The sequence below is a fragment of the Caenorhabditis briggsae genome (genome assembly GCF_000004555.2).
Source record: "Caenorhabditis briggsae complete genome, chrII, whole genome shotgun sequence".
NCBI classification, from domain to species: domain Eukaryota; kingdom Metazoa; phylum Nematoda; class Chromadorea; order Rhabditida; family Rhabditidae; genus Caenorhabditis; species Caenorhabditis briggsae.
In genome coordinates, this window is record NC_013486.2 from 14,607,095 (window position 1) to 14,634,147 (window position 27,053).

General features: G+C 38.3%; 4 protein-coding genes and 1 non-coding gene across 5 annotated transcripts in view; 2 read left to right on the plus strand and 3 right to left on the minus strand.

The window, feature by feature from the left end:
- Window positions 1–4,706, minus strand: part of CBG24315 — a gene marked incomplete at both ends in the record, with an annotated part of 5,143 nt that extends 437 nt beyond the window's left edge. Inside the window, 3 exons of the mRNA XM_002648159.1 lie at window positions 529–855; window positions 1,948–2,241; window positions 4,572–4,706. Of these exons, the coding sequence (XP_002648205.1) occupies window positions 529–855; window positions 1,948–2,241; window positions 4,572–4,706 (756 nt within the window). The remainder of the gene's footprint in view (window positions 1–528; window positions 856–1,947; window positions 2,242–4,571) is intronic.
- A 664-nt stretch (window positions 4,707–5,370) lies between these two features.
- Window positions 5,371–5,442, plus strand: CBG29012. The gene has a single exon. It is a non-coding gene (tRNA).
- A 528-nt stretch (window positions 5,443–5,970) lies between these two features.
- CBG24316 lies at window positions 5,971–12,229 on the minus strand (the record flags this gene model as incomplete). Its single annotated transcript, XM_045243059.1, has 8 exons — window positions 5,971–6,009; window positions 6,636–7,356; window positions 7,789–8,020; window positions 8,890–9,490; window positions 10,149–10,968; window positions 11,750–11,923; window positions 11,999–12,090; window positions 12,191–12,229. The coding sequence occupies 8 exons, from the start codon at window positions 12,227–12,229 to the stop codon at window positions 5,971–5,973; spliced, it is 2,718 nt and encodes a 905-aa protein (XP_045091303.1).
- A 2,043-nt stretch (window positions 12,230–14,272) lies between these two features.
- Window positions 14,273–17,944, minus strand: CBG24317 (the record flags this gene model as incomplete). Its single annotated transcript, XM_002648161.1, has 2 exons — window positions 14,273–14,998; window positions 17,909–17,944. 2 exons carry the CDS (start codon window positions 17,942–17,944, stop codon window positions 14,273–14,275), a joined length of 762 nt encoding a protein of 253 aa, XP_002648207.1.
- Window positions 17,945–19,556: 1,612 nt separating this feature from the next.
- The window catches only part of CBG24318, a gene marked incomplete at both ends in the record, with an annotated part of 19,772 nt that continues 12,275 nt past the window's right edge, over window positions 19,557–27,053 (plus strand). The window contains 7 exons of the mRNA XM_002648162.1: window positions 19,557–19,818; window positions 22,792–23,004; window positions 23,738–23,879; window positions 24,425–24,551; window positions 25,865–26,108; window positions 26,525–26,610; window positions 26,664–26,801. Of these exons, the coding sequence (XP_002648208.1) occupies window positions 19,557–19,818; window positions 22,792–23,004; window positions 23,738–23,879; window positions 24,425–24,551; window positions 25,865–26,108; window positions 26,525–26,610; window positions 26,664–26,801 (1,212 nt within the window). The remainder of the gene's footprint in view (window positions 19,819–22,791; window positions 23,005–23,737; window positions 23,880–24,424; window positions 24,552–25,864; window positions 26,109–26,524; window positions 26,611–26,663; window positions 26,802–27,053) is intronic.

Sequence of the window (27,053 nt, forward strand, 5' to 3'; positions counted from 1 at the left end):
AAAACCTAGTCCCTAAGGGCTTTCAGCGTATTTTTCGATGCGTTTTTCTCGATGAAGGAATTTTTTTTTTGAATTTTTTCTTTATTTTTATGTCAATCTACATGCATTTCTGCACATTTTGATGCAATAAAAAATTTCACCGTACACCACCTTTAAGCCATTTTTAGGTCATTTTAAGCTATTTTTGAGTCATTTCAAGCCATTTTATAGTCATTTTTAGCGATTTTTTGAACATTTCCAACCATTTTTGGATCATTTTAAACCAGTTTTAAGTCATTTTAAGCCATTTTTGGGTAATTTTAAGCCATTTTTGGGCAATTTTAAGCCATTTTTGGGTCATTTTAAGCTATTTTTGAGTCATTTCAAGCCATTTTAGAGTCATTTTTAGCGATTTTTTGAACATTTTCAGCCATTTTGGGTTATTTTTGGGTCATTTTAAACCAGTTTTGAGTCATTTTAAGCCATTTTTGACGTATTTTAAGCCGATTTTGAGCCATTATATGCCTATTTTAAGCCAAAATCGCCTACCTCTGGATTATAATAAGCGCTTTCGTTGTAAGTAAACGCTGTGTCGTCTAGAAAGTGTCCAGAAGCCGCTGCTCCAGAATCATCGACCTCTTCGACGTCGACGTATTCATCGTCCTCCTCTTCCTCTTCTTCGTCTTCTCCTCCTTCTCCCCCGACGTCTTCTGGAAGATTCTGAAGGCGTGGATGATGGCCATTCTGATGATGAGCGTATTCTTGATGATGATGATGTGGCATCATCGCTCCATTGGTCACGTCTTCTGGATGATCTTCTGCTCCGAACGTCTCGTCGACGACTTCTTCACCGTCAATGTCGCAGCCGTCGAGAATCTGGAAAATTCTGATTTTCAGCCGTTTCTGTGTCATTTTAAGCCATTTTAGGCCTATTTTAAGCCAATTAGGCCCACTTTTAGACTACTTAGGTCATTTTCAGACTATTTTTGGACCAGTCTAGGCCTAATTGGGTCATTTTTTGACTATTTTAGGCCTATTTTTGGACCAATTAGGTCATTTTTGGCCGATTCAAAGCCATTTTTAGCCATTTAGGCCTATTTTTTTGGCCATTTAGGCCTATTTTTTTTTTGGGCCATTTAGGCCTATTTTCAAACCATTTAGGCCCATTTTTGGACCATTTCGGTCGACTTTTTGGTCTATTTAAGGCCTATTTTTGGATTAATTAGGCTATTTAGGTCATTTTTAGACTATTTTTGGACCATCCCAGGCCTGTTTGGGTCATTTTTGGCCTATTTTAGGCCTATTTTTGAACTAATTAGGTCATTTTTGGCCTATTTTAGGCCTATTTTTGAACTAATTAGGTCATTTTTAGACTATTTTTGGACCATCCCAACCTGTTCGGGTCATTTTTGGCCTATTTTAGGCCTATTTCTGAACTAATTAGGTCATTTTTGGACTATTTTTGGACCATCCCAACCTGTTCGGGTCATTTTTGGCCTATTTTAGGCCTATTTCTGAACTAATTAGGTCATTTTTGGACTATTTTTGGACCATCCCAACCTGTTTGGGTCATTTTTGGCCCATTTTAGGCCTATTTTTGAACTAATTAGGTCATTTTTAGACTATTTTTGGACCATCCCAACCTGTTTGGGTCATTTTTGGCCTATTTTAGGCCTATTTCTGAACTAATTAGGTCATTTTTGGACTATTTTTGACCACTTTGTTCTTTTTTTTGGGTCATTTTTGATTTTTTTAGGTAATTTTGGTCTATTTTAAGCCATTTTTAGCCTATTTTAAGCCTCGTTTTGAAGTAATTAGGCCTATTTTTGGACTCATTTAGGCTTATTTTTTTGACTATTTTAAACCTATTTTTTGGACTAATTCGGCCACTTCTGGACTAATTTTAGACTATTTTAGACCATGTCAAGCCTATTTTCCATCAATTTCCATCCGAAAAAAAGCGCTTACCTTCAACGAGGGAATCATCTGAAACACACGCTCTCGATAGTTGAATCCCAGTTTCGAATTATTGATTAAATCCAGTTCAGAGAGCTTCGGCAACGATTTCAGAGCTCGCAGATGGTCCATCGCCAGCACATTCCCGGTCATTGAGATCTTCTCGATTTGCGGAGCTTTGACGGCGAGAACGTCGAAAAACGCGCGATCACCGAGCACATTCTCGCTGATGTCGAGGTAGGAGAGCGATGGGAGGTCGGGAAGGCCGGCCAGGGTGTTCAGACCGCATCGCACCATTGAGAGCATCTGGAAAATCGGAAAATAGGGGGAAATAGGCTGAAAATAGATGGGAAAATAGGGGGAAATAGGCTGACATTAGTGCTATTAATGTGCCAAAAATGACAAAAAATGGCTCTAAATTCGCGAAAAATGATTTAAAATGACCTAAAATGGCCTGAAATAGGCTTAAAACAAGCTTAAAATGGCTCTGAATAGTCTCGAGATAGGTCCAAAATGATGGCTCAAAATAGGCGAAACGTGTCTTAAAATAGGCTAAAAATCGCCTAAAAATGACTAAAAACGGCTTTGAATGTGGTAAGAATTGCTGAAAATGGCCAACAATAGCTTAAACTGGCTCTAGATATGCTTAAAATAGGCTAAAAAGTGGCTAAAATGACCAAAAATAGACAGAAAACGCATTAAAATTAGCTAAAAATCGCTCTGAATATGCTGGAAAAAATAGCCCGAAAGTAGCTTTAAATGGGCTGAAAATGGCATTAAATGAGCTAGAAATAGCTAGAAATATGCTAAAATGGCTCTGAATAAGCTAAAAATGGCTCAAAATGCGCTGAAAATGGGTGAAAATTTGGAATAATAGCTTAAAATATGTTCGTAATAGGTCCAAAATGGCTAGGCTAAAAATCCTCTAAAAAAATCCTCTAAAATAGGCTGAAAATATGCTTAAAATAGGCTAAAATGGTTTCAAATAGCTTAAAAAGGCCAACAATGACTCTGAATAGTCTCGAAATAGGTTCAAAATGGCTCAAAATAGGCAAAACGTGGCTTAAAATAGGCTGAAAATCGCCTAAAATGGCTTTCAAACGGTTCTAACCAGGCAAAAATGACTTAGAAACACTAGAATAGGCCAAAATTGGCTCAAAAATGCGTTTAAAATGACTAAAAACGGCTTTCAATGTGCTAAAAATAGCTGTTTCTGCGATTTTAGTTGATTTTTGATGGATTTCCCATAATTTTTGTGCTATTTTCAGCGATTTCTGCCTAAAATGATAGAATTGGACGCAGCATTGGACCGCAACCGACCATTGACAGCATTAAAATTACGCCAAAATTGGCTTAAAAATGGGGGAAAATATGCTAAAAATGGCTCCAAATTGACTAACAACGGCTCGGAATAGGCTTTAAATGGGCTAAAATGAGCTAGAAATGTGCTTTAAAATGTCTGAAAATTAGCTCAAAAGGGGTTCAAAATGGCTCAATATAGACTAAAAATGATCTTAAAATGACTTAAAATATCGTAAAACGGGCTAAAAATGTCATAAAACAGGCGGAAATAGGCTGAAAATGGGTGAAAATTGGGGAAAATAGCTTAAAATAGGCTCGAAATAGGTCCAATATGGCTCAAAATAAATGGCTTAAAAACAGGCTAGAGATTCTCTAAAGTAGGCTAAAATGATTTCAAATGGCTTAAAACGGCCAAAAATGACTCTGAATAGACCGGAAACAGCTTAAAGAGGCTGGAAATATGCTGAAAATGGCTTTAGATATGTTAAGAATGGCTCAAAATGGCTCAAAATAGGCTACAATGGCCCCGAAATGATCAAACATGACCTAATTAGTCCAAAAATAGGCCTACAACGGTCAAAAATAGTCATTAATAGTCCACAAATAGGCTTAAAATATTCCTCAAATAGTCGAAATAGTCCGAAAATAGGCCTCTGAATAGGCTAAAAATGGCTTGAAATATGATTTTTCTGTGATTTTTCATGCATTTTGACCATGTTTGAGCTATTTTTGAGCAATATTGAGCAAAAAATCATGAAAATCGACCGAAACCGAAAATTGGCGAAATTGCAGGTTTTGGTGCCTAAAATTGACTTTTTCAACGATTCAAACCAATTTTTCTGGAATTTTCAGTAAATTTTGACTATTTTTGAGCTATTTTCCAGCTTTTCCCATCGATTTCAAGCCAAAATTTATGAAAACCGACGAAAATCGAATTTGGACGAAATCCTTCGATTTTGGGTAGAAAATTTGGGTTTTTCAGCGTTTTTTGAAGATTTATCAGGCTTTTCAGTGTCTTTTTCATCTTTTTCTCGAGTTTTTGACCCGGAAGTCAGCCTTTTTGGTGCCAAAATCAATTTTGGACGCAGCTTTTCGATTTTTGGCGAAAAATATGAGTTTTCAGCGATTTTTAGCACTTTTAGACGATTTTTAACGCTCTGAGCACGATTTTCAGCCAATTTCCAACTATTTCAGCCCAAAAATCATGAGAATCGGGCAAAATTGACTTTTGCCGGAATTTTTCGATTTTAGACAGAATTTTTCGACTTTCCAGCATTTCCAGGGCTCTGAGCACGATTTCCATCTCGATTTTCAGCTTTTCCAGCAAGATTTACCTCTAAATTGGCGTATCTCGTCGCCAGACCGCTCATCCGCCCGTTCGTCGTCGAATTGTCCAGAAAAAGTGTGTCTAGCTGGTCGGGATCGGCGTTTCCGACCTGATCGAAGTAGATCTGTGCCATTGACGGCATTTTGAGCTGAAAAAATGGAAAAATTCGAGAAAAATCGGTGCGAAATAGGCGAAAATTCGAAAAACCGTGATGCCCTTGGGGAAATCGATTTTTAGCCGAGCTTTCTCGATTTTTAGGTGCTTAAAATACTTCCTAGCTAAGCTAGGGTCGTGCTCTAGCGAAAAAATGCAAAAAAATTGGGAAAATTCGATGGGAAACGGCTGAAAATCGGCTGTAATTGGGGGAATTTATAATTTGGATACGCGCGAAAAATGGTGTGTGGTGGAGCGCGCTTGCTGAGTGGAGTGTAAAAATTGGCGGAGGAGAGGGTCAGGACCCAATAACAATGGCTAGAGGGAAAATAGAAGAAGAAAAATAGGAAAAATAATTCTTATAGAAAACAAGGCCAGGAAGCTGGTTTTTGGCGAAAAAAATAGTTTTGAAAATTCAAAAAATTCGGAAAAAAATTAAAAATTTCAAACTTTGGCTCAGAAATCAGGTCCAGACATAAAAAAAATCATAAAAACCTAAAAAATCCATCCCAAATTGCTCATTTTTGACTTCTCGGTTCCCATTTTTCCACTTCACAACATTCAATTTTCCCTTGTCGCCCGGCGAGAAGAGAGACGCAGACATAACCGACGCGCTCCCTTTATCATCACCATTGCCTTCTCAAACAAAATGTGGCCGAATGGTCTAGTGGTATGATTCTCGCTTTGGGTGCGAGAGGTCCCGGGTTCAATCCCCGGTTCGGCCCATTCCTTTTTTCTTTTTTTTTGTTATGCTCCTGTTATCATTAATCATCAGTTTATTCCAATTTTAAAACTATTTTTGCAGCAGAGAAAACATGACAAACGGCCAGGAGGGACAGGGAGGTCATAGGATAGAGAGAGAAAGAGAGGGGAAAGGCATTTTGTATGATAAAAATGAACTTTTTAAGGCAAAATCAACTTTTTGGACCACAGGACTGAAAGATACTGTGAGAAAGCACCAAAACATTTTTGTGTGGTTTTTGTCGTTGGGGTGGGTATACGGTAGGAGAGAGATATGAGTTTTTGAATCGAAAAAAGTGGGCGGAGTTTAGTAAAAAATGACAGTAGGGGAGTTACAGTAAGAAATCAAAAGGGCAACGGAAAAGTGGAAAAGCGAGATACAATGATAAATGGAGAGAGGAAAAAGAGAAAAAAAATCCCAAAAAAAGGTCAAAAAGCGGGAGAGATCAGGACAAAATGACATCGTACGGGGATGTGTAGATGGTGGTGTGTCCAAAAATTGTGGGCGGAGCTTAGGCAAAGTACATGACCTTGTTGGCTTTCGGATGGACCTGAAAAATTGAATTTGAAAAAAACTAGAAATTTGAATTTTTCGATTTAAAAAAATCTAGAAAATTTGGCTTAAAATGAATTAAATCGATTGGAAATAGGCTGAACATAGACCCGAAATAGTCTCAAATAGGCTTAAAATAGACTGAAAACATCCAAAAACTGATCAGAAAGTCAGCAATTTTCCGTCCGACTCTGGTCCGTTTTTGGTCCGTTTTCAGCCATTTTTTGAAATTTTGGTTTAATACGACTGAAATCGGTTAGAAAAGTGCTTCGAAAAGCTGAAAATAGTCTAACAATAGGCCTAAATAAGTCTAAACTAGGCTAAAAATAGGCTCAAAGCCACCAAAAACCGATCAAAAACACATCAACCTTTGGCCCGTTTTTTGTCCGCTTTCGGTCCGTTTTCAGCCATTTTCAGTCGTTTTTGGTTCGTTTCCAGCTATTTGTAGTTATTTCTGGACCGCTTTAGCTTAGTTTGAAGTTTCTGATTTTCAGAAAATTTTGGTCTGTTTTTGCTCCATTTCCAGTGATTTCTAGCTCAAGAACGGATCAAAAACGGCTGAAAATGGCAGAAAACGGACCAACAAGGGACCAACAGCCCAAAAAACTTGAAAATCTCTCTTACCTGAACAGCACGCGCCATACTCGAGAACGTACTATCCTCCGACGTTCCCGACGGTTGTGATCCTTCTCCGGATTCATGATCTCTGTCAACCAGGTGGAATCTGGCGCGCATCGCCACCAAATGCGCATAGTACGCCGGCGCCGGGATCGACACCGATCTTGTGCACCGGGCGTAGGTGTGACACATCTGGTACGTCAGCTGCTGAAGTTGGTCCGCAGTCATATCGTTATCATCCCAGAGGACGTGATAGTGAGATGGCCGAGATGTTCCCTGGATTCCGGCATGCGAGCATAGGTAGAAATCAAATTCCGTTGGATGAGTGATCCCAACATCCACAATTGTTCCGGGCGGGATGTTGAACGCCTTTCCGACTCTATCATTCTTATCAACCGAGAACAAACGGGTGTGATGACGTTTTTGAACAGCGATAAAGGTGATTCCGGGTTGGTATCCAGTCTCTAGCATCATACAAGCCTCGCGGATCGCTCGAAGCTCATATTGAAGGACATTGAAGAATTGTCCCTCTGAGACTCCATCTCGGTAGACTACAATTCTGGCTGGCTTGAAACGAGTGTTGATGTAGAATTGTTGGAGGAGCTCTTTGACCATCGATGCCATTTCGGTAATGATTTCCTGGCGATTTGGTTGGACACGGACTGTGGCGGCGTACTTGCTCGGGTGGGCGTCCATTGAGCCGACGATGGCGGCGACAGAGGGTTTTCTGGAAACAGAAGAGTTTGAGAGTTGATATCATTTTGTAGAACTTCTCAAGATCTACAATTCTGTCTAAAAATCACATTTCTAGCACTTTTAGGAACCAAGATAGAGCCGTTTTCAGTTTAGGAGGCTAGAGACGCAGACGACAAGACACGCTGCGTATCTAACTTTGGAAACTTCAAATGACCGTATCTCGAGTTCTGGATGAGCTAGAAAGTTGGTTTTTGGACAGAATTGAATGGTTCAAAATGGTTTTTTTTTCAATTTTTTAAATAATCTGAAAATCCATTTTAAACTCTACAATTCTGTTTAAAAACCACCTTTCTAGCTAATCTAGAAATCGAGATACGGTCATTTGAAGTTTCCGAGGTAAGAGACGCAGCGTGTCTCGTCGACTGCGTCTCTAGCCTCCTAAACTTGGAACATGTTTTCTTACCTAGAATCCCCTGCCGGTGGATGTGTAATATCGCATCCGAGGAAGATCACCGATTCGGAGAAGATCTTCGGACGAACGTTCGGCGCGAGAACACAATTGACACCTCCCAGCTTCATGTTCATCTTCATGCAAATATTGGAAAGCGTTTGGGGTGTGGTACGAGTCACATTCTTGGACTGAATGCATTGAGTGGCGATTCCGAGGACCGTGTCTCCAACACGCTTGATTTCGGCTGAAAAAAAAAATGGATTTAAAGGCACGATTCCAAGATCTTCAGATCCACGACTTTCAATTTTTTAAAAATTCGTTTGAAAATCCATTCTAGACCGTATAATTCTGTCCAAAAACCACCTCTCTAGCTCATCTAGAACTCGAGATACGGTCATTTGAAGTTTCCGAGGTTAGAGACGCAGCGTGTCTCATCGTCTGCGTCTCTAGCCTCCTTAACTTGAAGCTGCTATATCTCGGTTCCTAGAAGCGCTAAAAACGTGATTTTTAGAAAGAATTGTAGGGGATTTTGTCTTTTTTTATGATCAACAAAAATTTTGCAGGATTCCAAGATTCACGGATCTCTTGGATTTCTGGATCCCAAGGTCCTCTTAAGAATCTATAAACTCTTTCAGCTCATCTTGTATAAAAAATAGACAATTTTTTTACATTTCCGTCTAAAAACCACATTTCTAGCGCTGCTAGAAGCCGAGATAGAGCTGATTCAAGTTTAGGAAGCTAGAGACGCAGACGACGAGACACGCTGCATCTCTAACCTCGGAAACTTCAAATGACCGTATCTCGAGTTCTGGATGAGCTAGAAAGTTGGTTTTCGGACAGAATTGTTGGGTTTAAAGTAGATTTTTAGATTATTTCAATTTTTCTAGATTTCCACGTTCTTGAATACTTGAAACCTCAGATCGTTCGATCCTTAGATCCATAGGTCCTTCGATTTCTGGATCCTTAGATCTTGAATCTCCTTAAATCTTCTGATTCAAAGATTTGATGATACCAAGATTCCAGGAATCTAGTGTTCCAAGCTAGGCTAGGCTAGGCTAAACTAGCTACGCTAGCTAAGCCACCTAGAAGTCCCCAAATGATTCAGAAACTAACCATAAACCGGCGTCTTCCCGGGCAACACAATAACCACCAACTGCAATTCCGGATAGTTCTGTTTCAAATACTTGAACATTGGCTCCACTTGCTCCACACCAACAGCATACTTGCAGAAGCATGGACTTCCAATGATTGGCATTCCAGCGTCGTGCGAGATCCGTTGAAGATGGGATGTGAAAGCGCGTAGGTCGTTCTCCTTGACATGATGCTGATCGGCAAAGCAGACAATGGCCCAGACGCGGACCTCGATTCCCGTATGGAATTGTTTTCCACGCAGGTCCCAGACTCCTTGATTCGGGACAGCCGTCGAGTTTTGACGTCCTCCGTAGAGCAGCTTTGGTGCCGACAGCACCCGTCCTTTGACTTCAGTCATGGCTGGATTGATAGTGATTCCGAACTCATGAGCGAAGGGGTCGGCGGAGAATTCGGCTTTGCGGACGAGATTGGCAATGTCGCGCTCGCGTTCTGGTGCGGTACGGGCGGTGGCTTTAATCATTGTAGAGGTTTGGGAGTCGGTGAGCTTCTTGATGCATCGTTGACCGGATACCACGTTGCACACTTCGATTGGGAGGTAGGTGTGCTTTTGCTCTTGGCCGACCTGGAAAATGGGAAATGGGACTTTTGAGTTTTAGATCATTTTGTAGGGCTTTTCAAGAGCTACATTTTCCAATAAAAACTATTTCAAAATCCTAATTTTGAAAAAAGTTATGGTCAATTTCGGGCGCCAATAGTTTGACAGTTTGTAACTTGCTTCAACCTCAACTTTTCAACACGAGCTTAATATCAAGATGTAGCTCTTGAAATTATCTAAAAAACAGTAAAAATTTCAAATTGTTGAAATTTTCATTAAAATCCTAATAGTCCCTTTCAAATCCCACAACCCTGTCCAAAAACCAACTTCCTAGCTCATCTAGAACTCAAGATACGGTCATTTGAAGTTTCCGAGGTCAGAGATGCAGCGTGTCTCGTCGTCTGCGTCTCTAGCCTCCTAAGCTTGAAGCGGGTCTATCTCGCTTCCTAGAAGCGCTAGAAATGTGATTTTTAGACAGAATTGTAGGAAATTTTGTCTATTTCATAGTCAATAAGAATTTGAGCTTCTAAAGCAAACCTACAATGGTGGGTCTGGTTTCAAGCGGATTTTTCAAAGCTAAAAAAGTAGGACTGACATTTTGTTATACATAGTTTTGTAGCGCTTTTTAAGAGCTATCTAACATTTTTTGATTTTTTCAAAAATCTCAAAATCCAAGGGTTCCAACATTATTAGAAATCATTACCTGAAGACACGGCAAGTGTGGATACTTCAACTGCAGATTGTACTTATCATGGAAATACTTGAGCACCGTCTTCTCGATAGTTTGCCCATTTTCCAATTGCAACGGGAACGTCTGGGTCTGGGCGGGACGTCTCGTCACATTACAGACACGATACTTGCGTCTCATCGGTCCACAATGATTGATCTCCACCTTGAGTCCACGAATCTCCTTGGTGAACTTGACACGTTGAGAATCGGAAAGCACTCTTCTCTCAGCCAGTGCCTGGATGGGTAGCTCAAGGACCTCGGCGAGGAATTCAATAACTGGCATCTCCCGATAGAACGCTGTCGCCGACACGTCAATATTCAGCATCATCTTCCATTGGGATGGTCTGATACTCTGATGGAATCCAAACCAGACCTCTCGCCCTCCGCCCAACTTGCTCTCCGGGAAGTTCTGCTGTTGAGCGTGCTCGAATCTCGCTGGCGGGGAGAAGAAGCTCCGGCCGACTGGACTATACTTCAGACTTGGCAAGTGACGAAGGATGACGTCCACAGCCTTCACAGTCTCATAGGGTACTGTATGGATGCGGCCTTCCATGGCGTCTTCTAGACTGGTTAGGGAGATTTCGCCGGCCCATTTTAGGGAGACGGAGAATTGACGTTCGACGGCAGACTCGCCGGGAAGGACCACATTGAAGTCGGTACGTTCACGACCGAATGCAAGCATCTCGCGAGTGTACATGCTGTTCTTGCCATCGTAGACTGGGCGAACGTTGGTGAAGTAGCCGGAGAAGGATTGGATGAGGCAGGAGATGATGTCGCTGAAAAATTGTTTGGGTTAGAGAAGCGAGGTTGGTTCCTAGGCCACGTTTTATATTCCTTTTTGATTGTCTGGGTCATCCTATGCTCCTTCTAGGCCGTCATCGAAACCCTTGGGTTCTTGGGCCACACAAGGCTAGCTAAAGTATCCATATTAGTCAGTTTGATGGATACAGTACCCTTTTTCAGAAATCTCAATTTTGGAAAAGCTAAAAATCCATTTTTTCAAACCCCCACAATTCTGTCCAAAAACCAACTTCCTAGCGCTTCTAGTAACCGAGATAGACCCGCTTCAAGTTTAGGAGGCTAGAGACGCAGACTACGAGACACGCTCTAACCTCGAAAAAACTTCAAACGACCCTATCTCGAGTTCCAGACAAATTAGGAAATTGATTTTCCGAGAGAATTGTAGAAAATTTCGCCTATTTTATAATCCAAAAATTCATAAATCCTAAAATCTCAAGATCTTTTGACCATTAGAATTCATGGACTGTAGAATTTTAAAAGTTACAAAAATAATCTCAAAACCCATTTCACAAGCTACAATTCTGTCCAAAAACCACCTCTCTAGCTCATCTAGAACTCGAGATACGGTCATTTGAAGTTTCCGAGGTTAGAGACGCAGCGTGTCTCGTCGTCTGCGTCTCTAGCCTCTTGTATTTGAAACGGCTCTATCTCGGTTCCTAGAAGCGCTAGAAATGTCATTTTTAAACGGAATTGTAGGAAATTTAGTCTGTTTTTCAACGAAACATTCTCTAGGCCATTTTCTAGGCCACAACCTACCGATTGACACGTCTCGGACACTTGTCGGGCATCACTTCGACATGATAGTGTTGAATGTTTCCACCCGGAATGCGGACCGAAAAATGATTGGCACGAAGAAGAATCGCACGTCCGTCGACACCATGATTCGGACGACGTGGACAACGGAATTGGACACCGGAGCGACCTTGGGACCTGAAAATTTGAAATAGAAAAAAAAGTTCGGCCAGATTTTGGTGGCCTAGAAAATTTTCTAGGCCACCAACTTACTCTAGACTGGTTGCTTCAGCTTCGGATGGCGATCCACCATCGACACGGAGTCCACCTATGGCGGAGAGAAGGTTGAGAGGGTCATTGAGATCCTGGAAGAGGAATTTTAAGATTTAGGTTTCTAGGCCATGGGTTCTCATGAGTTTAGAGGCAATGGTGGCAGAGTTTTTTGGGTTTTCTAGGCATTCTTACCTTCGAATCGGTGGTGACAGGGGCAGTCGTCTGCTCCATTTACCCGTATCCAGAAATGGACGTGTGTTGCACTTGTGGTTTTTTGCTGAAAAAATAAGAAAAATTTTTCGGAAAAATCAAAATTCGGAGAAGGAGGAGAAGAATATGGAGAAGAGAAAATAGTTAAAAAAGAAAGAGTTTTTCGATAAAAAGAAGAAATAAAATGTTTGGAAATGGTTATTCCAGTTTAAACGATCCCCAAAAAATCCCAAAAAAGACCAAAAATCCGAAATCTGGAGAAGAAGAAGAAGAATCTGGAGAAGGAAATTTTTCCATTTTTCTTAAAGGTTTCAGGAAAATTTTCAACTATTAGAAGCAATCCCAGACAGTTTTTGCTCTTCTTTTGCTTTTGAAATTGCTTCTTTTTTCTTCTTTTCTCTTCTCCAAAAATCAAAATCTGGAGAAGAAAAAAGAAGAGATTTTTTGTTCGAAAAAAGAAGAAAAAGGTATGGAGACAACTATGAAAGTTAAGAGAATTTTTAAAAATTCCCAGAATACCTCTAGGATAGCTCTTCTTTTTGTCCAGACCACAATCTGGAGAAGAAAAAAAAAGAAGAAGAAAAAGAAGAGATTTTTCGATGGAAAAAAGAAAGAAAAGCTCTGGAGACGACTGTAATAGTTGAGAAAGTATCTAAAATCCCCGAAAATGTTTTTTCCTTCTTCTTCTTCTTTTTCACTCGAATCAAAATCTGGAGAAGAAAAAAGAAGAGATTTTTTGTTCGAAAAAAGAAGGAAAAGGCCTGGAAAGCCTGGGAAAGTTGAGAAAACTTCTGAAAATTTCTGGAAACTCAGAAAATCTTCTTTTTTTTTGCGCTGAACAAAATCTGGAGAAGAAAAAAGAAGAGTTATTTCGATCAAAAAATAGAAGGAAACGGTACGGAGAAGCCTGTAAAGCTTCTAAAAATTGTTTTTTAATTCCTTGAAAAGCTAGAATTTCTCTTATTTTTCCTTCTCCAGGAACCAAAATCTGGAGCAAAAAAACCAGAAAAAAGAAGAAAAAAGTCTGGAAAAGCCTGTAGCAGTTCTAAAAACCTCTAAAAACCGCAAAAAAAAACGCGCTTCTGGAGAAGAGAAAAAGAGGGAAAAGAAGAAGAAGAAGGGTTGGTATATGTGGTGGACGTTGGGAAAGAAAAAGAAAAAGAAGAAGAAGGGAAGAGGACGAGGAGGACAACGGGGGGGGGGGGAGAGGGTGACATATTACGAAAAAGAGTGCATTTTCTCTGCGTCTCCTTCTTTTCCACACTCTCTTGAGAGAGACGCAGGGAGGTCATATGACGCTGCCAGGCCCCTGTGCTAGGCAAGGGACGGCTGGTGTTGGGAGAAGAAAGAGAGAGTGTGGAAAAGAAGGAGGTTAGGCTAGAGAAATGAGGAAATAGTGTGGCTAGTGCAGAGAGTGCGAGACACTGGGGCAGATGTGTGTTGGCTTGTGATGGGAAGAAGGCCTAGAGAGAGATGGAGAAGAGCGATTAGATTGGGAGGGGAGGGACGGGTCGAATTTTTGGCGGGAAAAATAAAGAGACACAAATTGTTGGGGGTGCCAGATGGAGACGTGTCAGTGAGTGTCTGCCATGAGGAGAATTCTGAGAATCTAAGAATTTTTAGAGATGATTATATATTTTTTAGTTTTTGAGAAACTAGAATTTTGGGGGGAAAATTGAAGATGAAGGGGCGGGAAAAACCTAGAATTAGAGGAAATTTGAAAATGAAGAATTTCGAGAATTTTGAAAATGAATGTTTGAAAATTGCCTGAGAAGAAGGGACTAGACATCGGGACCAACAGACTTACAGATAGATTTTGAAATAATAGGCTGAAAACAGGCTAAAATAGGCTTTAAATATGCTTAAATTTGGTCCAAAAAAAATGAAAAAGGGGCGAAAAAAATCCAAAAAAACACCCTTGAAAAACAGGAAAAATGACCTTAAAATGAAACAAAAATGGTGATTTTTGGAACTTTTTTTTTTGGCGCATCTGAAAATTGAGAGATCAAAATTTTTGAAATTTTTCAAAATTTATGTAGATCAAAATTGAATTTTTTTAGAAAATCAGAAAAATGGATTTTTGAGATTCCCAGGATTCTGAGATTTTGAGATTCTGAAATTCCCAGGATTCTGAGATTCTGAGATTCCCAGGATTCTGAGATTCTGAAAATTCTGAGATTCTGAGATTCTGAGATTCTGAGATTCTGAGATTCTGAGATTCTGAGATTCTGAGATTCTGAGATTCTGAGATTCTGAGATTCTGGGATTCTGAGATTCTGAGATTCTGAGATTCTGAGATTCTGAGATTCTGAGATTCTGAGATTCTGAGATTCTGAGATTCTGAGATTCTGAGATTCTGAGATTCTGAGATTCTGAGATTCTGAGATTCTGAGATTCTGAGATTCTGAGATTCTGAGATTCTGAGATTCTGAGATTCTGAGATTCTGAGATTCTGAGATTCTGAGATTCTGAGATTCTGAGATTCTGAGATTCTGAGATTCTGAGATTCTGAGATTCTGAGATTCTGAGATTCTGAGATTCTGAGATTCTGAGATTCTGATATTCTGATATTCTGAGGATTCTGAGGATTCTGAGATTCTGAGATTCTGAGATTCTGAAATCCTGAGATTCTGAGATTCTGAGATTCTGAGATTCTGAGATTCTGAGATTCTGAGATTCTGAGATTCTGAGATTCTGAGATTCTGAGATTCTGAGATTCTGAGATTCTGAGATTCTGAGATTCTGAGATTCTGAGATTCTGAGATTCTGAGATTCTGAGATTCTGAGATTCTGAAATTCTAAGATTCCAGAAACCCCTCTAGAAACCTTCTAAATTTGGAAAGCCCAAGAATACCTAATTTTCCTTAAGGTTCAAAATGTTGTACATTTTCAAATTTGTCGAAATTTTCAAAAGTACAGAAATTCTGAAAAATCGAATGGTTTCAGAAAAATATTAATCTTTAAAAATATGTCTTTCTCAATTTTTTGTGATCTCTGAATATTTAAAAAAAACACGATACCTAATTATAATTCCAGCTAGTGACCAGGCATCAGATCAGAAGAGAGAGAGAGAGAGAGAGAGAGAGAGAGAGAGAAAATATGTATATGCATATGTATGGTAGCCAAAAAAGAGGGGGACACCACTGGGTTTTTTTCAACTAGCTATGCAAATGCGCTTTATTGATAAAGGGGCGTGGCCGTAGCCAAATTGATGGCTGAGGATCAAACTTTTGATCCTCAGCCATTTCGTTGTCTGCGTCTCTCTTCACCGAAATATCGTCTTTTCATCGAAACAAGATCTCTAGTTTTAGGGGAGAATTTTTTCATTTTTGAAAATTTGAAAAAGCTTCGCCCCGCCCCCTTATCAATAGAGCGAGTTTGCAAAGATAGGAAAAAAAACCCTGTGGGACACTGGATGTTTATACAATTTCTGTCGTCTTCTTTTTCCCCAAAATCGATATGCATCGTCCCTGTGTGCATACAGAGACAGTCCATCGGGGGGAATATGCAGAAGAAGAAAAGGCAAAAAAAAAAGAAGAAAACGAATGGGGAAAACGGTATATACATTTTTTGGGGAAGAAGAAGAAGGAAAAAAATGGGGAAAAATGATGGCAATAGAAGGAAAAGAGGGGGTGTGGGAACTGTTTTCTGAGAAGAAGAAGTAGAAAAAGAAGAAAAGGAGAAGACAGAAAAAGAGATTTTTGGAAAAAAAATAGGCCGGCTTGTACTTTTTGCAATTTTCGATGTCTTAAATTCATCATTTTTAAGATCAAATCTAACATTTTTGATGATTGAAAAGTGCATTTTTAGGAGCAAAAATCATAGTTTCAGGCGCTAAAAGTTCACTTTCTTCTGATCTGAAGTGCATATTTTTATGTCAGAAACTTGCTAATTCAAGGTTTAAAATTGGCATTTATGCATAGATTTGACCAAATTCGAAGAGCAAAGTTGTGGATTTTCAGGCCCAAAATTTGATAATTTTGGTCCGAAATTTAGAATTTCAGATCGAAAAATCCTTTTTTTTATGTCACAAATTTACAATTTTTTGTCCAAAAAGTCAAATTTTTAGGTTCAAAATAGGCTGTTTTTGAAACCAAATCATGTGATTTTCAGGCTAAATATTCGAACTTTAGCTTCCAATTTTCCATTTTTATATCCCAAATTTACAGCTTTCAAAGTCCTAAAACTAAATTTTTAGACTCAAGATTTTCAGTTTTCTAGTTCAAAATACTGATTTTTAAGCTCCGAATAAGCAATTTTTAGGGCGAAATTTGCAATTTTCAGACCTACATTGGTACTCAAAACTACAAATGTTCGAATAGAAGTTTAGACATTTTGATTCAAATTTCAAAATTTTCTCTTTTCACAACCCATTTTTCCCAATTAATTGGGGTAATTAATGAGCCAGGTCGTTATCAGCAAAACATTTAAAATTAAATATTTCGAGAAATAGTAGAGTGCCAGAATTGGTTTTGAAATTTAAAAAATGAAAAAAATCTGGGACTGGAAATGGGAACAAAATGGGATTTTAGAAAATCTGAAAATCTTGGGAAAGTTGGCACAGTGCCAAAATGTTCTGGTTCTGCAAAATGAGGAAATATACTAGAATTCTGATTCAGAACTCTCGAAAGCAAAAAATTCCAGCCATTTCCGTCCATTTTCTACCGTTTTTGACCCAAAAAACCCGATATTTCGACTTCTTGGCACTGTGCCAATTTTCCCTTGTACAGATAGAGAGACGCAGATGCACAAGGGGCCTTGCACATGGGGTCCTAGGTGACCCCTCTTTTCTCCTTTAATCTTGATGACCTTTACACAGAAAAAAGGCGAATAACGAGATGACGTCTCAATGGATATGGGACCACCGAGCCTAATTGATCGGTGCAAAAAAGGAGGAAAGGAGGATTTTGGCGGGAAATTTGAAATTTGAAATTTGGAAAAATCGAATGGTCCTAAAAACTTGATTTTTGAGGGCTAAACAAAAATAAAAAAGTTTTGAACTTGGAAGGAATCGAACTTTGGTGTTGTGAATGGTAAATTTTGGTGCCAGAACCAACTGAGCCATTTGGAACAATTTTTTGAAAATGATCATTTTTTAGCGTTTTTGAAGGTTTTTTGGGGTATTCGGGACGATTTGAGCTGTTTTTTGCATTGAAAACTGCTGAAAACTCAGTTTTCCATGTCAAAAATTTAAATTGAAAACATTTTTGACCTCATAAACGAAATTTTTTTCGCAAAAATCACTTTCCACACATCAGGAAGCTTCAAAAACTTAATTTTTTAGGTCCACACAAAAATATAAAAAATTTACACCCTGGAGGTATCGAACTTTGATGTTGTGGACCTTAAGTTTTAGTGCCGAAACCCACTGAGCCATCTGGGACACTTTTTTGGAAATGGTTATTTTTGAGTGGTTTTATGGTTTTTGAAGTAATTGAGTAGGTTTAAAGCTGATTTTAGCATAAAAAATTGATGCGAATCTAGTAATTCATGCCAAAAATCGGAAAAAACTAATATTTTTTACCCCATCATGGCTTCAAAATCCAAAATTGCTTTTTTCGAACATCCAATAACCACTTTTTACAATTCAAACTGCCCTAAAAACTTGGTTTCCATGGTACACACAAAAATAAAAAAATTTGGCCCAGGTGGAATTGAACTTTGGTGTTGTGGGCCATAAACTTTGGTGTCAAAACCCACTGCGCCATCTGGGACACTTTTTTCGAAAATGGTCATTTTTGATGGTTTTTTATGGTTTTTATGGTATCTTAGGCTCTTTTAGACTATTTTTCACGGTAACATCCATCTTTTTAAAGTCATTTTGAACATTTAAGGTGTAAATTTGTGTTTGTTTAAGAGTACGTCAAATTAATTATAATAATTGGTCCCACGAGATATTATTTTTTTTAAATCACAGATGAATAGGGAAAAATTGGAGCATGTAAAAGTTAATTGCCTCTAATTAGGAGTAATTTTTGTTGTAGAAACTGGTAGTGTCGGATGTTGAGCAGCTCGATTTTTATGGGACATTCTCGCATTTGCCTGATTTTTTCTTGTTTTTTCAAAGCCAATTCGACGAATCCAGAAATCGAAAATTCTTGAGTTTCTGATGGTTGTTGATTGATGTCATCTGATATGGAGAGGTTTGACATCATTTTGGTGATAAGCTCTATTAACATTATCCTGAAAAAAAACTGGAATTTCAGAGGGAAATTGAAAATTTCTTGAAAAAACGAATTTCGAGAGAATGGCATCTCTAAAAACTTGATTTTTGAGGTCCACACAAAGAGAAAAAAATTTTGACCCCAGGTGGAATTGAACTTTGGCCTTGTGAACCCTAAATTTTGGTGGCAAACCCCACTGAGTCACCTCGTACACTTTATTGAAAATGGTCATTTTTGAGCGTTTTCGATGGTTTTCGGGGTATTTGGGACGATTTAAACTGATTTTTGCATTAAGAGCTGCTATAAACTTAACTTTCAATGTCAAAAGTGAGAATTGAAACTGTTTTGACCCCATAACCAAAATTGCGTCTCGAATTTCGCGAAAACCACTTTCCACACATCGGGAAGCTCTAAAAACTTAATTTTCAAGGTCCACACAAAAATCAAAAAATTTTGACTCCGGAAGGAATCGAACTTTGGTGTTGTGGACCGTAAATTCTGGTGCCAAAACCCACTGAGCCATCTGGTACACTTTTTGGAAAATTGTCATTTTTAAGCGTTTTTCATGGTTTTTGATGGTTTCTGGGGTAATTGGGACGATTTTGAGCTGTTTTTTAGTCTAAAATTGATGAAAATCTAGTATTTAATCAAAAATCTTATTGAGCCATTTTTAAAACTATTTTGAAAATGGTCATTTTTGAAGGTTTTCGATGGTTTTTAGGGTAAATTCGGTGACTTAAAGCTGTTTTTGTGTCAGAAATGCCATTTTAGGTTGTTTGAAAGGTCTAAACACTCAATTTCCGTTTCAATTTCTCACCTTCAGCTCTAAATCTGATTTTGGCTGATAATTAATGTAGAAAACCATAAACAAAGAGGAGTAAATGATATATAATGAGTTATCTACACACTCTCAAGGATCACAGGTCAATTAAAAAATCAATAAGGTCCAGAAGGTTCTATTGTTCTTTGGGTTATGTGTTTCTATACCCCTGGGAAGAAAAGTTGACTGTAGCAGGTGTACTGTACCTGTTCAGGTGGGGTCTGTCCAAGTGGGAAGAGTCATAAACCCTCAATTTCTGTTTTTTTCTATAGTCCCATTTTTTGTGTTCTGGAACCTTCCGGATCTTTTTACCTTGTTTCTCTCTTTTTTCGATTTTTTCTTCAAAATTCCATTTTTTCCAGAAATGTCCATCGAAGCACTCACCAATCTCATGGCCAACATCACCATCTCGCCACCAAAAGTGACGTCAGCAGATTTGAAAAAATTAGGGACCAAGAAGATTCGAGAGCACTGCCAAAAGTATTTCGAGGAGCAGAAGATGAGTACAGTAACCCGGAAGAGGACAGTCACCAAGGAGTTTGATGTGCAGATTACGGTAGTCAAGGAAGAGGACAAGAAAACCCAATTGAAAACGGTCCAAAAAGAAACAGAAGAAGACTTCGAAAGTTGGGAGAAAGAATTTGATGAGGACGATTTTTATGCGAACTTTTGATTTTTTTTACAAACTTTTTATTTAATAAAACTATGATAATATTCAAAAACCTTTTGTTTGATTTGGAAGCGTCAAAAGGGTACAAAATGTCAGTCTTCATTAATTTTTGACATGGAAAACTAGGTTTTCAGCATATTTGAACACGAAAACAGCTCAAAATAGTCCCAAATACCCAGAAACCATAAAAAACGCTCAAAAATGACCGTTTTCAAAAAAGGGTGCCAGATGACTCAGTGGGTTTTGTCATCAAAGTTTATGGTCCACAACACCAAAGTTCAATTCCACCGGGGTTCAAAACTTTTTTATTTTTGTGTGGACCTTGGAAATCGAGACTCAATGACCTAGATTTTTTTAATCCACTTTCTCTAGGTCATGACCCAATTTTTCTAGGACATCACCTAGATTTGTTTTAGGTCATGACCTAATTTTTTCTAGGTCACCACCCAATTTTTACTAGCTCATGACCCAATTTTTCTAGGTCATGATCCAATTTTCTAGGTCGTGTCCCAATTTTTTCTAGGTCACGCCCCAATTTTTACTAGGTCATAGCCAAATTATTTCTAGGTCATGACCCAATTTTTCTAGGACATGACCTAGATTTGTTTTAGGGCATGAGCTAATTTTTTCTAGGTCATGACCCAATTTTTACTAGCTCATGACCCAATTTTTCTAGGTCATGATCCAATTTTCTAGGTCGTGTCCCAATTTTTTCTAGGTCACGCCCCAATTTTTACTAGGTCATAGCCAAATTATTTCTAGGTCATGACCCAATTTTTCTAGGACATGACCTAGATTTGTTTTAGGGCATGAGCTAATTTTTTCTAGGTCATGACCCAATTTTTACTAGCTCATGACCCAATTTTTCTAGGTCATGATCCAATTTTCTAGGTCGTGTCCCAATTTTTTCTAGGTCACGCCCCTATTTTTATTAGGTCATGGCTAAATTATTTCTAGGTCATGACCCAATTTTTCTAGGTCGTGCCCCAATTTTTTCTAGGTCACGCCCCAATTTTTATTAGGTCATGGCCAAATTATTTCTAGGTCATGACCCAATTTTTCTAGGACATGACCTAGATTTGTTTTAGGCCATGACCTAATTTTTTCTAGGTCACCACCCAATTTTTTCTAGGTCACCACCCAATTTTTACTAGGTCAAGACCTAATTTTTCTAGGTCATGATCCAATTTTCTAGGTCGTGTCCCAATTTTTTCTAGGTCACGCCCCAATTTTTATTAGGTCATGGCCAAATTATTTCTAGGTCATGACCCAATTTTTCTAGGACATGACCTAGATTTGTTTTAGGGCATGAGCTAATTTTTTCTAGGTCATGACCCAATTTTCTAGGTCGTGTCCCAATTTTTTCTAGGTCACGCCCCTATTTTTATTAGGTCATGGCTAAATTATTTTAGGTCATGACCCAATTTTTCTAGGTCGTGCCCCAATTTTTTCTAGGTCACGCCCCAATTTTTATTAGGTCATGGCCAAATTATTTCTAGGTCATGACCCAATTTTTCTAGGACATGACCTAGATTTGTTTTAGGCCATGACCTAATTTTTTCTAGGTCACCACCCAATTTTTTCTAGGTCACCACCCAATTTTTACTAGGTCAAGACCTAATTTTTCTAGGTCATGATCCAATTTTCTAGGTCGTGTCCCAATTTTTTCTAGGTCACGCCCCAATTTTTATTAGGTCATGGCCAAATTATTTCTAGGTCATGACCCAATTTTTCTAGGACATGACCTAGATTTGCTTTAGGGCATGAGCTAATTTTTTCTAGGTCATGACCCAATTTTTCTAGGTCATGATCCAATTTTCTAGGTCGTGTCCCAATTTTTATTAGGTCATGGCTAAATTATTTCTAGGTCATGACCCAATTTTTCTAGGTCATGATCCAATTTTTCGACCCTAAGACGTGGTCTTTTTCTCTGACCCTAATACGTGGTCTTTTTCTGTGCCAACTCAAAATAAGTAGATAAATCCCAAAGTGGACTCCGAAAAAATATTAGTTTTGAAAATCATAAAACTATGATTTTAAGAAACATCTCCCTCCTTCTGCTTTCGACGTTTTTCATTAGCGATTCGCACAGTTTTGAAGATTCCAAAATCGATGGAATTCTCAAAAAAGTTGGGAAACGATACATCCGTCGCGATCAGAAAATGATGGGACTCATAGGTGAGGTGTGGGCGTTTTTTGGCATATTTAACATGGTGGCCTAACTTTTGCGAATTGAGTTTTCTAGGCCACCAAGGTAAATGACATAGAAACGACCTATTTGCCAACTGGTGTGGTTTCTAGGTGATTTTAACACGGTGGTCTAACTAGTTTTCTAGGCCATTAGCTTTGATGGCCTAGAAATGTTTGTTTTGGTGGCCTACAAAAGCAAATTTGCAAAAGTCAGACCGCCATGTCAAAATGGCCTAGAAAACACACCATGTGAATGCTAGACCATTCCTAGCCAATACATTTAGGTGGCCTAGGAATTTCATCTTGAGAAAATTAGGTCACCATGGTAAACTGCCTATGAATGGCCCGACATTTATTTGATGTCTTTTCTAGGTGACTTTAACACGGTGGCCTAACTTTTGTAAATTGGGTTTTCTAGGCCACGATGGATGGTAAATTGTTTAAAAAACCATCTCGAGGTGTTTGTAGGTAAGCAGTTAAAAAATGGTGGCCTAGAAAACTCAACTTGCATGAGTTAGGCCACCATCTTTTATAGAAAATGGAACACTTTAACGCGATGGCCTAACTTTCGAGTTTTGAAGGCCACCATGTTAAAATGAGCTAGAAAACACACATCAGGTGAATGTTAGGCCATTTCTAGGCCATCAACTTAGGTGGCCTGGAAAGCTCAATTTGCAAAAGTTCGGCCGTCATTTAAAAATGGCCTTTTTTTCAATTTTTAAAAAAACCCGATTTCCAGCCAAACATCATCGTCTGAAAGATTGGGATGGACTTCCTGAGCAATACCAGGCTTGGTACGTCAAAACAAAAACTTTGATAATCTCTGAACATGTCGCCCATCCATCATTCATTGAGAATCCCAGATGGCAGGAGCATGTCAAACTACTGTATGATATGCAGCATGATGATATGGTCGCGGAAATTTGTGGAACACCGATAAAATTGAATAAATGTGAGTCAATTTTTTTTTTGAAATCTGCAGAATGAGAGCTTTGGAATGAGAATAAACAAGGGGTATTCTTGAAAAAAAAAATTGGGAATTTTCTCGACTTCAAATTTCAAACTACTGTAACTTGATGCATTTTTGACCGAAATTGATGAAAACTATATCTTTGGGATCAGCAAATCAAGAGCTTTAAAACGGAGTAAAATTTAATAGAGTTTAAAACTAACAGCGAGTACAATAGAGCGCAATAACACCCCACATGTTTTTAGATGTTTTTTGGAACTGCGAAATTTTCAAATTACTGTTACTTGGCTCATTTATGTTCAAATTTTATGAAATTGCTATTTTTGTGAACAGAAGTTCGGGAACTTTAAAGTAAGCATATATTGATCAAGGTGAGAGAATTTCGATTAGTTCAACAGGGCGCATTTACAAAGAAATCAAATAAAATTTTTTGAAAGTTTTTTTTTCCGAATTTCAAAAATTCGTTTTCTACACCTAAAATGTGTCTAAAACTGTTTGAAGTGCACACAAAAATAAAAAAAAAAGTTTTGAATCCTGAAGGAATTGAACTTTGGCCTTGTGAACCCTAAATTTTGGTGGCAAACCCCACTGAGCCATCTGGCACGCTTTTTTTAAAATCGCGATTTTTGAGCGTTTTCGGTGGTTTTTTGGTATTTTATTTGTTTAAAATGGTTTTTCGCACTCGAAAACTTTCAAAAAGGTATATTAATTTCAGACCAATTCGACAAATACCTCCATAACAATCGTCAGAATTTTTTGTCGACCGATTCTCAGAAAGACAATTTCAAAATTGAAGCAATCAAAGATAAAAGAGTGTTCAATATTATGATTGGCTTCGAGAATCAAGCACGGGAGGGGTAATTCATTCAAAACTATTGGAATATCACTTATAAGATCTTGGTAGTTCCTTTTTTGCATACTTGCAACGGGCCGGGCCGGGCCGGACCGGGCTTTTTTCAGGATTTTCAGGGCCCGGCTCGTCTCGGCCCGGATTTTTGGAAAAAAATGTTTTCTGTATTTCAAAAAATTTTTGGACGATTTTTCTGCGACAAGAAAAAAAATTTTCAAGATAAGAGTGTGCATAAAAAATAGTTCTTTTACAAAAAATTTGAAAACATTTATGAAATTTGAAAAAAAATTTCAAATTTGGAAAACCCGGGCCGGGCCGGGCCCTGATTTTGCAAGTGCTTTTTTGAGACCTGAATTCTCTTGAAATTTGTTTTTTCTAGGATTACAAAGAGAACCAGAATTTCATGAGTTGGCACAAAGAATTGGCAGATTTTAAAATTATGAATATCTCAATAAACGGTGGTTGTACGGAATACGGTCACGTCGATCTGTCAGCCAGGCCAAATAAGGAAAACAACACACTGGAACTGCTAAAAAAGGAAAAAAATCCTAGTGTCAAATCCCTTTTTGAACTTTTCGTGCCGGAATATATCACACATTTGGAGTCATCGTCCCGAGAAGTGATCCCGATGGTTTGGTTGGAATCTTTGGATGACGAGCCAATGTCTCTGCAAGCTACAGTATGCCATGAGGAGAAAGAGCCAAGGCAGCAGAATTATACAAAAAGTGGGACGCCAAATTTCGATGTTTCAGTTGATTTTAGGCCACTTTGACAATTTTTGTAACTTTTGAAAAAATTTTGAAAAAAGTATTTTTAATTATTAAAGAAAATGCCTACAATTCTGTCTAAAAATCCTATTTCTAGCGCTTCTAGGAGCCGAGATAGAGCTGCTGCAAGCTTAGGAGGCTAGAGACGCAGACGACGAGACACGCTGCGTCTCTAACCTCGGAAACTTCAAATGACCGTATCTCGAGTTCTAGATGAGCTAGCAAGCTGATTTTTGGACAGAATTGCGGTGTTTGAAATGGTTTTTCAAATTATATATGGAACTTAAAATTTTTGGAAATATTGTAAATGCAAATTTTGTATTTCGGTCTGTTTTACAGATTCCGAAACTTTCAAAACTTGACAGCTGAGTTCTAGACTTCTGAAATTGGTTAAAAATGACCGAAAATCAACAAAACGTACTTTATATTAAGAAAATTCCTAATTTTTTGATTCCAGAAGAATTCATCCGCTGGTACGAAAAGTTCCAAGAGATGTGGCATGTGAAAGAGGGCGGTGCTGAGGACTGGATTCGAGTGCAAATGATCGATGCGAAAGATGATATGCTGAGCATTTTGATGTAGTAGAAATAGGGTAAAAATGTCAGATATTACCAATTTTCAACATGTTTATGCTGAAAACAGGCTCAAAATCGTCCCAAATAATCCTGAAAACCATCAAAAACCATGAAAAACGCTTAAAAATGACAATTTTCCAAAAAGTGTCCCAAGTGGCTCAGTGGGTTTTGGCATCAAAATTTACGGCCCACAACACCAAAGTTCAATTCCACCAGAGCTCAAAGTTTTTTTTATATTTATGTGGACCTTAAAAATCAAGTTTGTAGAGCCTTCTGATGTGTGGAAACAGTTTTTCCGGGAAATAAAACTAAAAATTTGAAAAAAAAAATCAAAATTTTTTAAAAATTTCACATTGCGCTTTTTAACAATTTTAATGGTAAAAACACTTTAAAATCACTTTAAATGCTCTAACACCTTGAAGAACCACAAAAATTGGTCATTTGCAAAAATTTGTACAAGATGGCTCAGTGGGTTTTGCCACCAAAATTTAGGGTTCGCAAGGCCAAAGTTCAATTCCACCTGGGGTCACAAATTTTTTTCTCTTTGTGTGGATCGCAGAAATCGTGTTTTCAGAGTTTGCTGAAAATTAGTTTTTCCGAAAAAAAGTTTAAAAAGTCAAAAAAATTGAATTTTTTATAAAATTTTGCAGAACGAGCACGGCGATGAGAAATGGTACATTACCAAGTTGGACGTACTATGTCCTCCGACCATAGACAATTATCGAGATCTATTCCTAATGCATGTCGGAGACGTTGTTACTTCCAATTTCCTTCGGTACGTCCAAATCCTCCCCACACCGGTCACATGGTATCAGACATTGGACTTTTTGAAACCGTTCACACATCAAAATACGATGTTGGCTGAAATTTGCAATCAGACAAATATCAATCTCAGTGAGTTTAATTTTTTTTTTGGCTTTGAAAATGTTCCAAACTGGTTTCAGACGGAAAAAAACCGGGTTTAGCATTTTGATGTAGTAGAAATAGGGTAAAAATGTCAGATATTACCAATTTTCAACATGTTTATGCTGAAAACAGGCTCAAAATCGTCCCAAATAATCCTGAAAACCATCAAAAACCATGAAAAACGCTTAAAAATGACAATTTTCCAAAAAGTGTACCAGATGGCTCAGTGGGTTTTGGCACCAGAATTTACGGTCCACAACACCAAAGTTCGATTCCTTCCGGGGCCAAAATTTTTTGATTTTTGTGTGGACCTTGAAAATTAAGTTTTTATAGCTTTCTGATGTGTAGAAAGTAGATTTTCAGAATAGCTGAAATTTTCGAAAAACAATTTTCGTTGTTTTCAGCGGAAATCTACTCGAAAATGATCAGCAGAGAGTACAAAAACATGGAATCTCCAAAAGGCGAGGATATACCAAGAGATAACACATATGTAGGTTCAAAATATTTTTTGAATTTTTGAAATAATTTACAAAAATGTTCCAGATTTTGTACTCCCTCGACAATGTGAGATTCGATCCATCGGCTAAAGAATTGGCGGATTTCAAATTGGCTACTGTATTGACTGGAAGAGCCAATGCACCAAGGGAATGGATTTATGTTTGGGATTTTAAAATTCGATGGGTCAGCTTTTTTAATTAAAGGGGGACTCCGATCAAAAATTTTTATTGCATTAAAATGTGTTAAAAGTTATCTATTTTCCGAATATTATTGCGAAAAAATTCAAAAAAAACCGAAATCCCCGAAAAACGGCGTTGAAAAGGAAGAAAATTCAAAAAAAGGTGCCGCCGGGGGACGAGGATTTTCAGTGAGAAACCTAGGCCACGGCAGCGGGCGCCTTTCCTATGTGGCAAATTTTCCGATTTTTTTTCAATT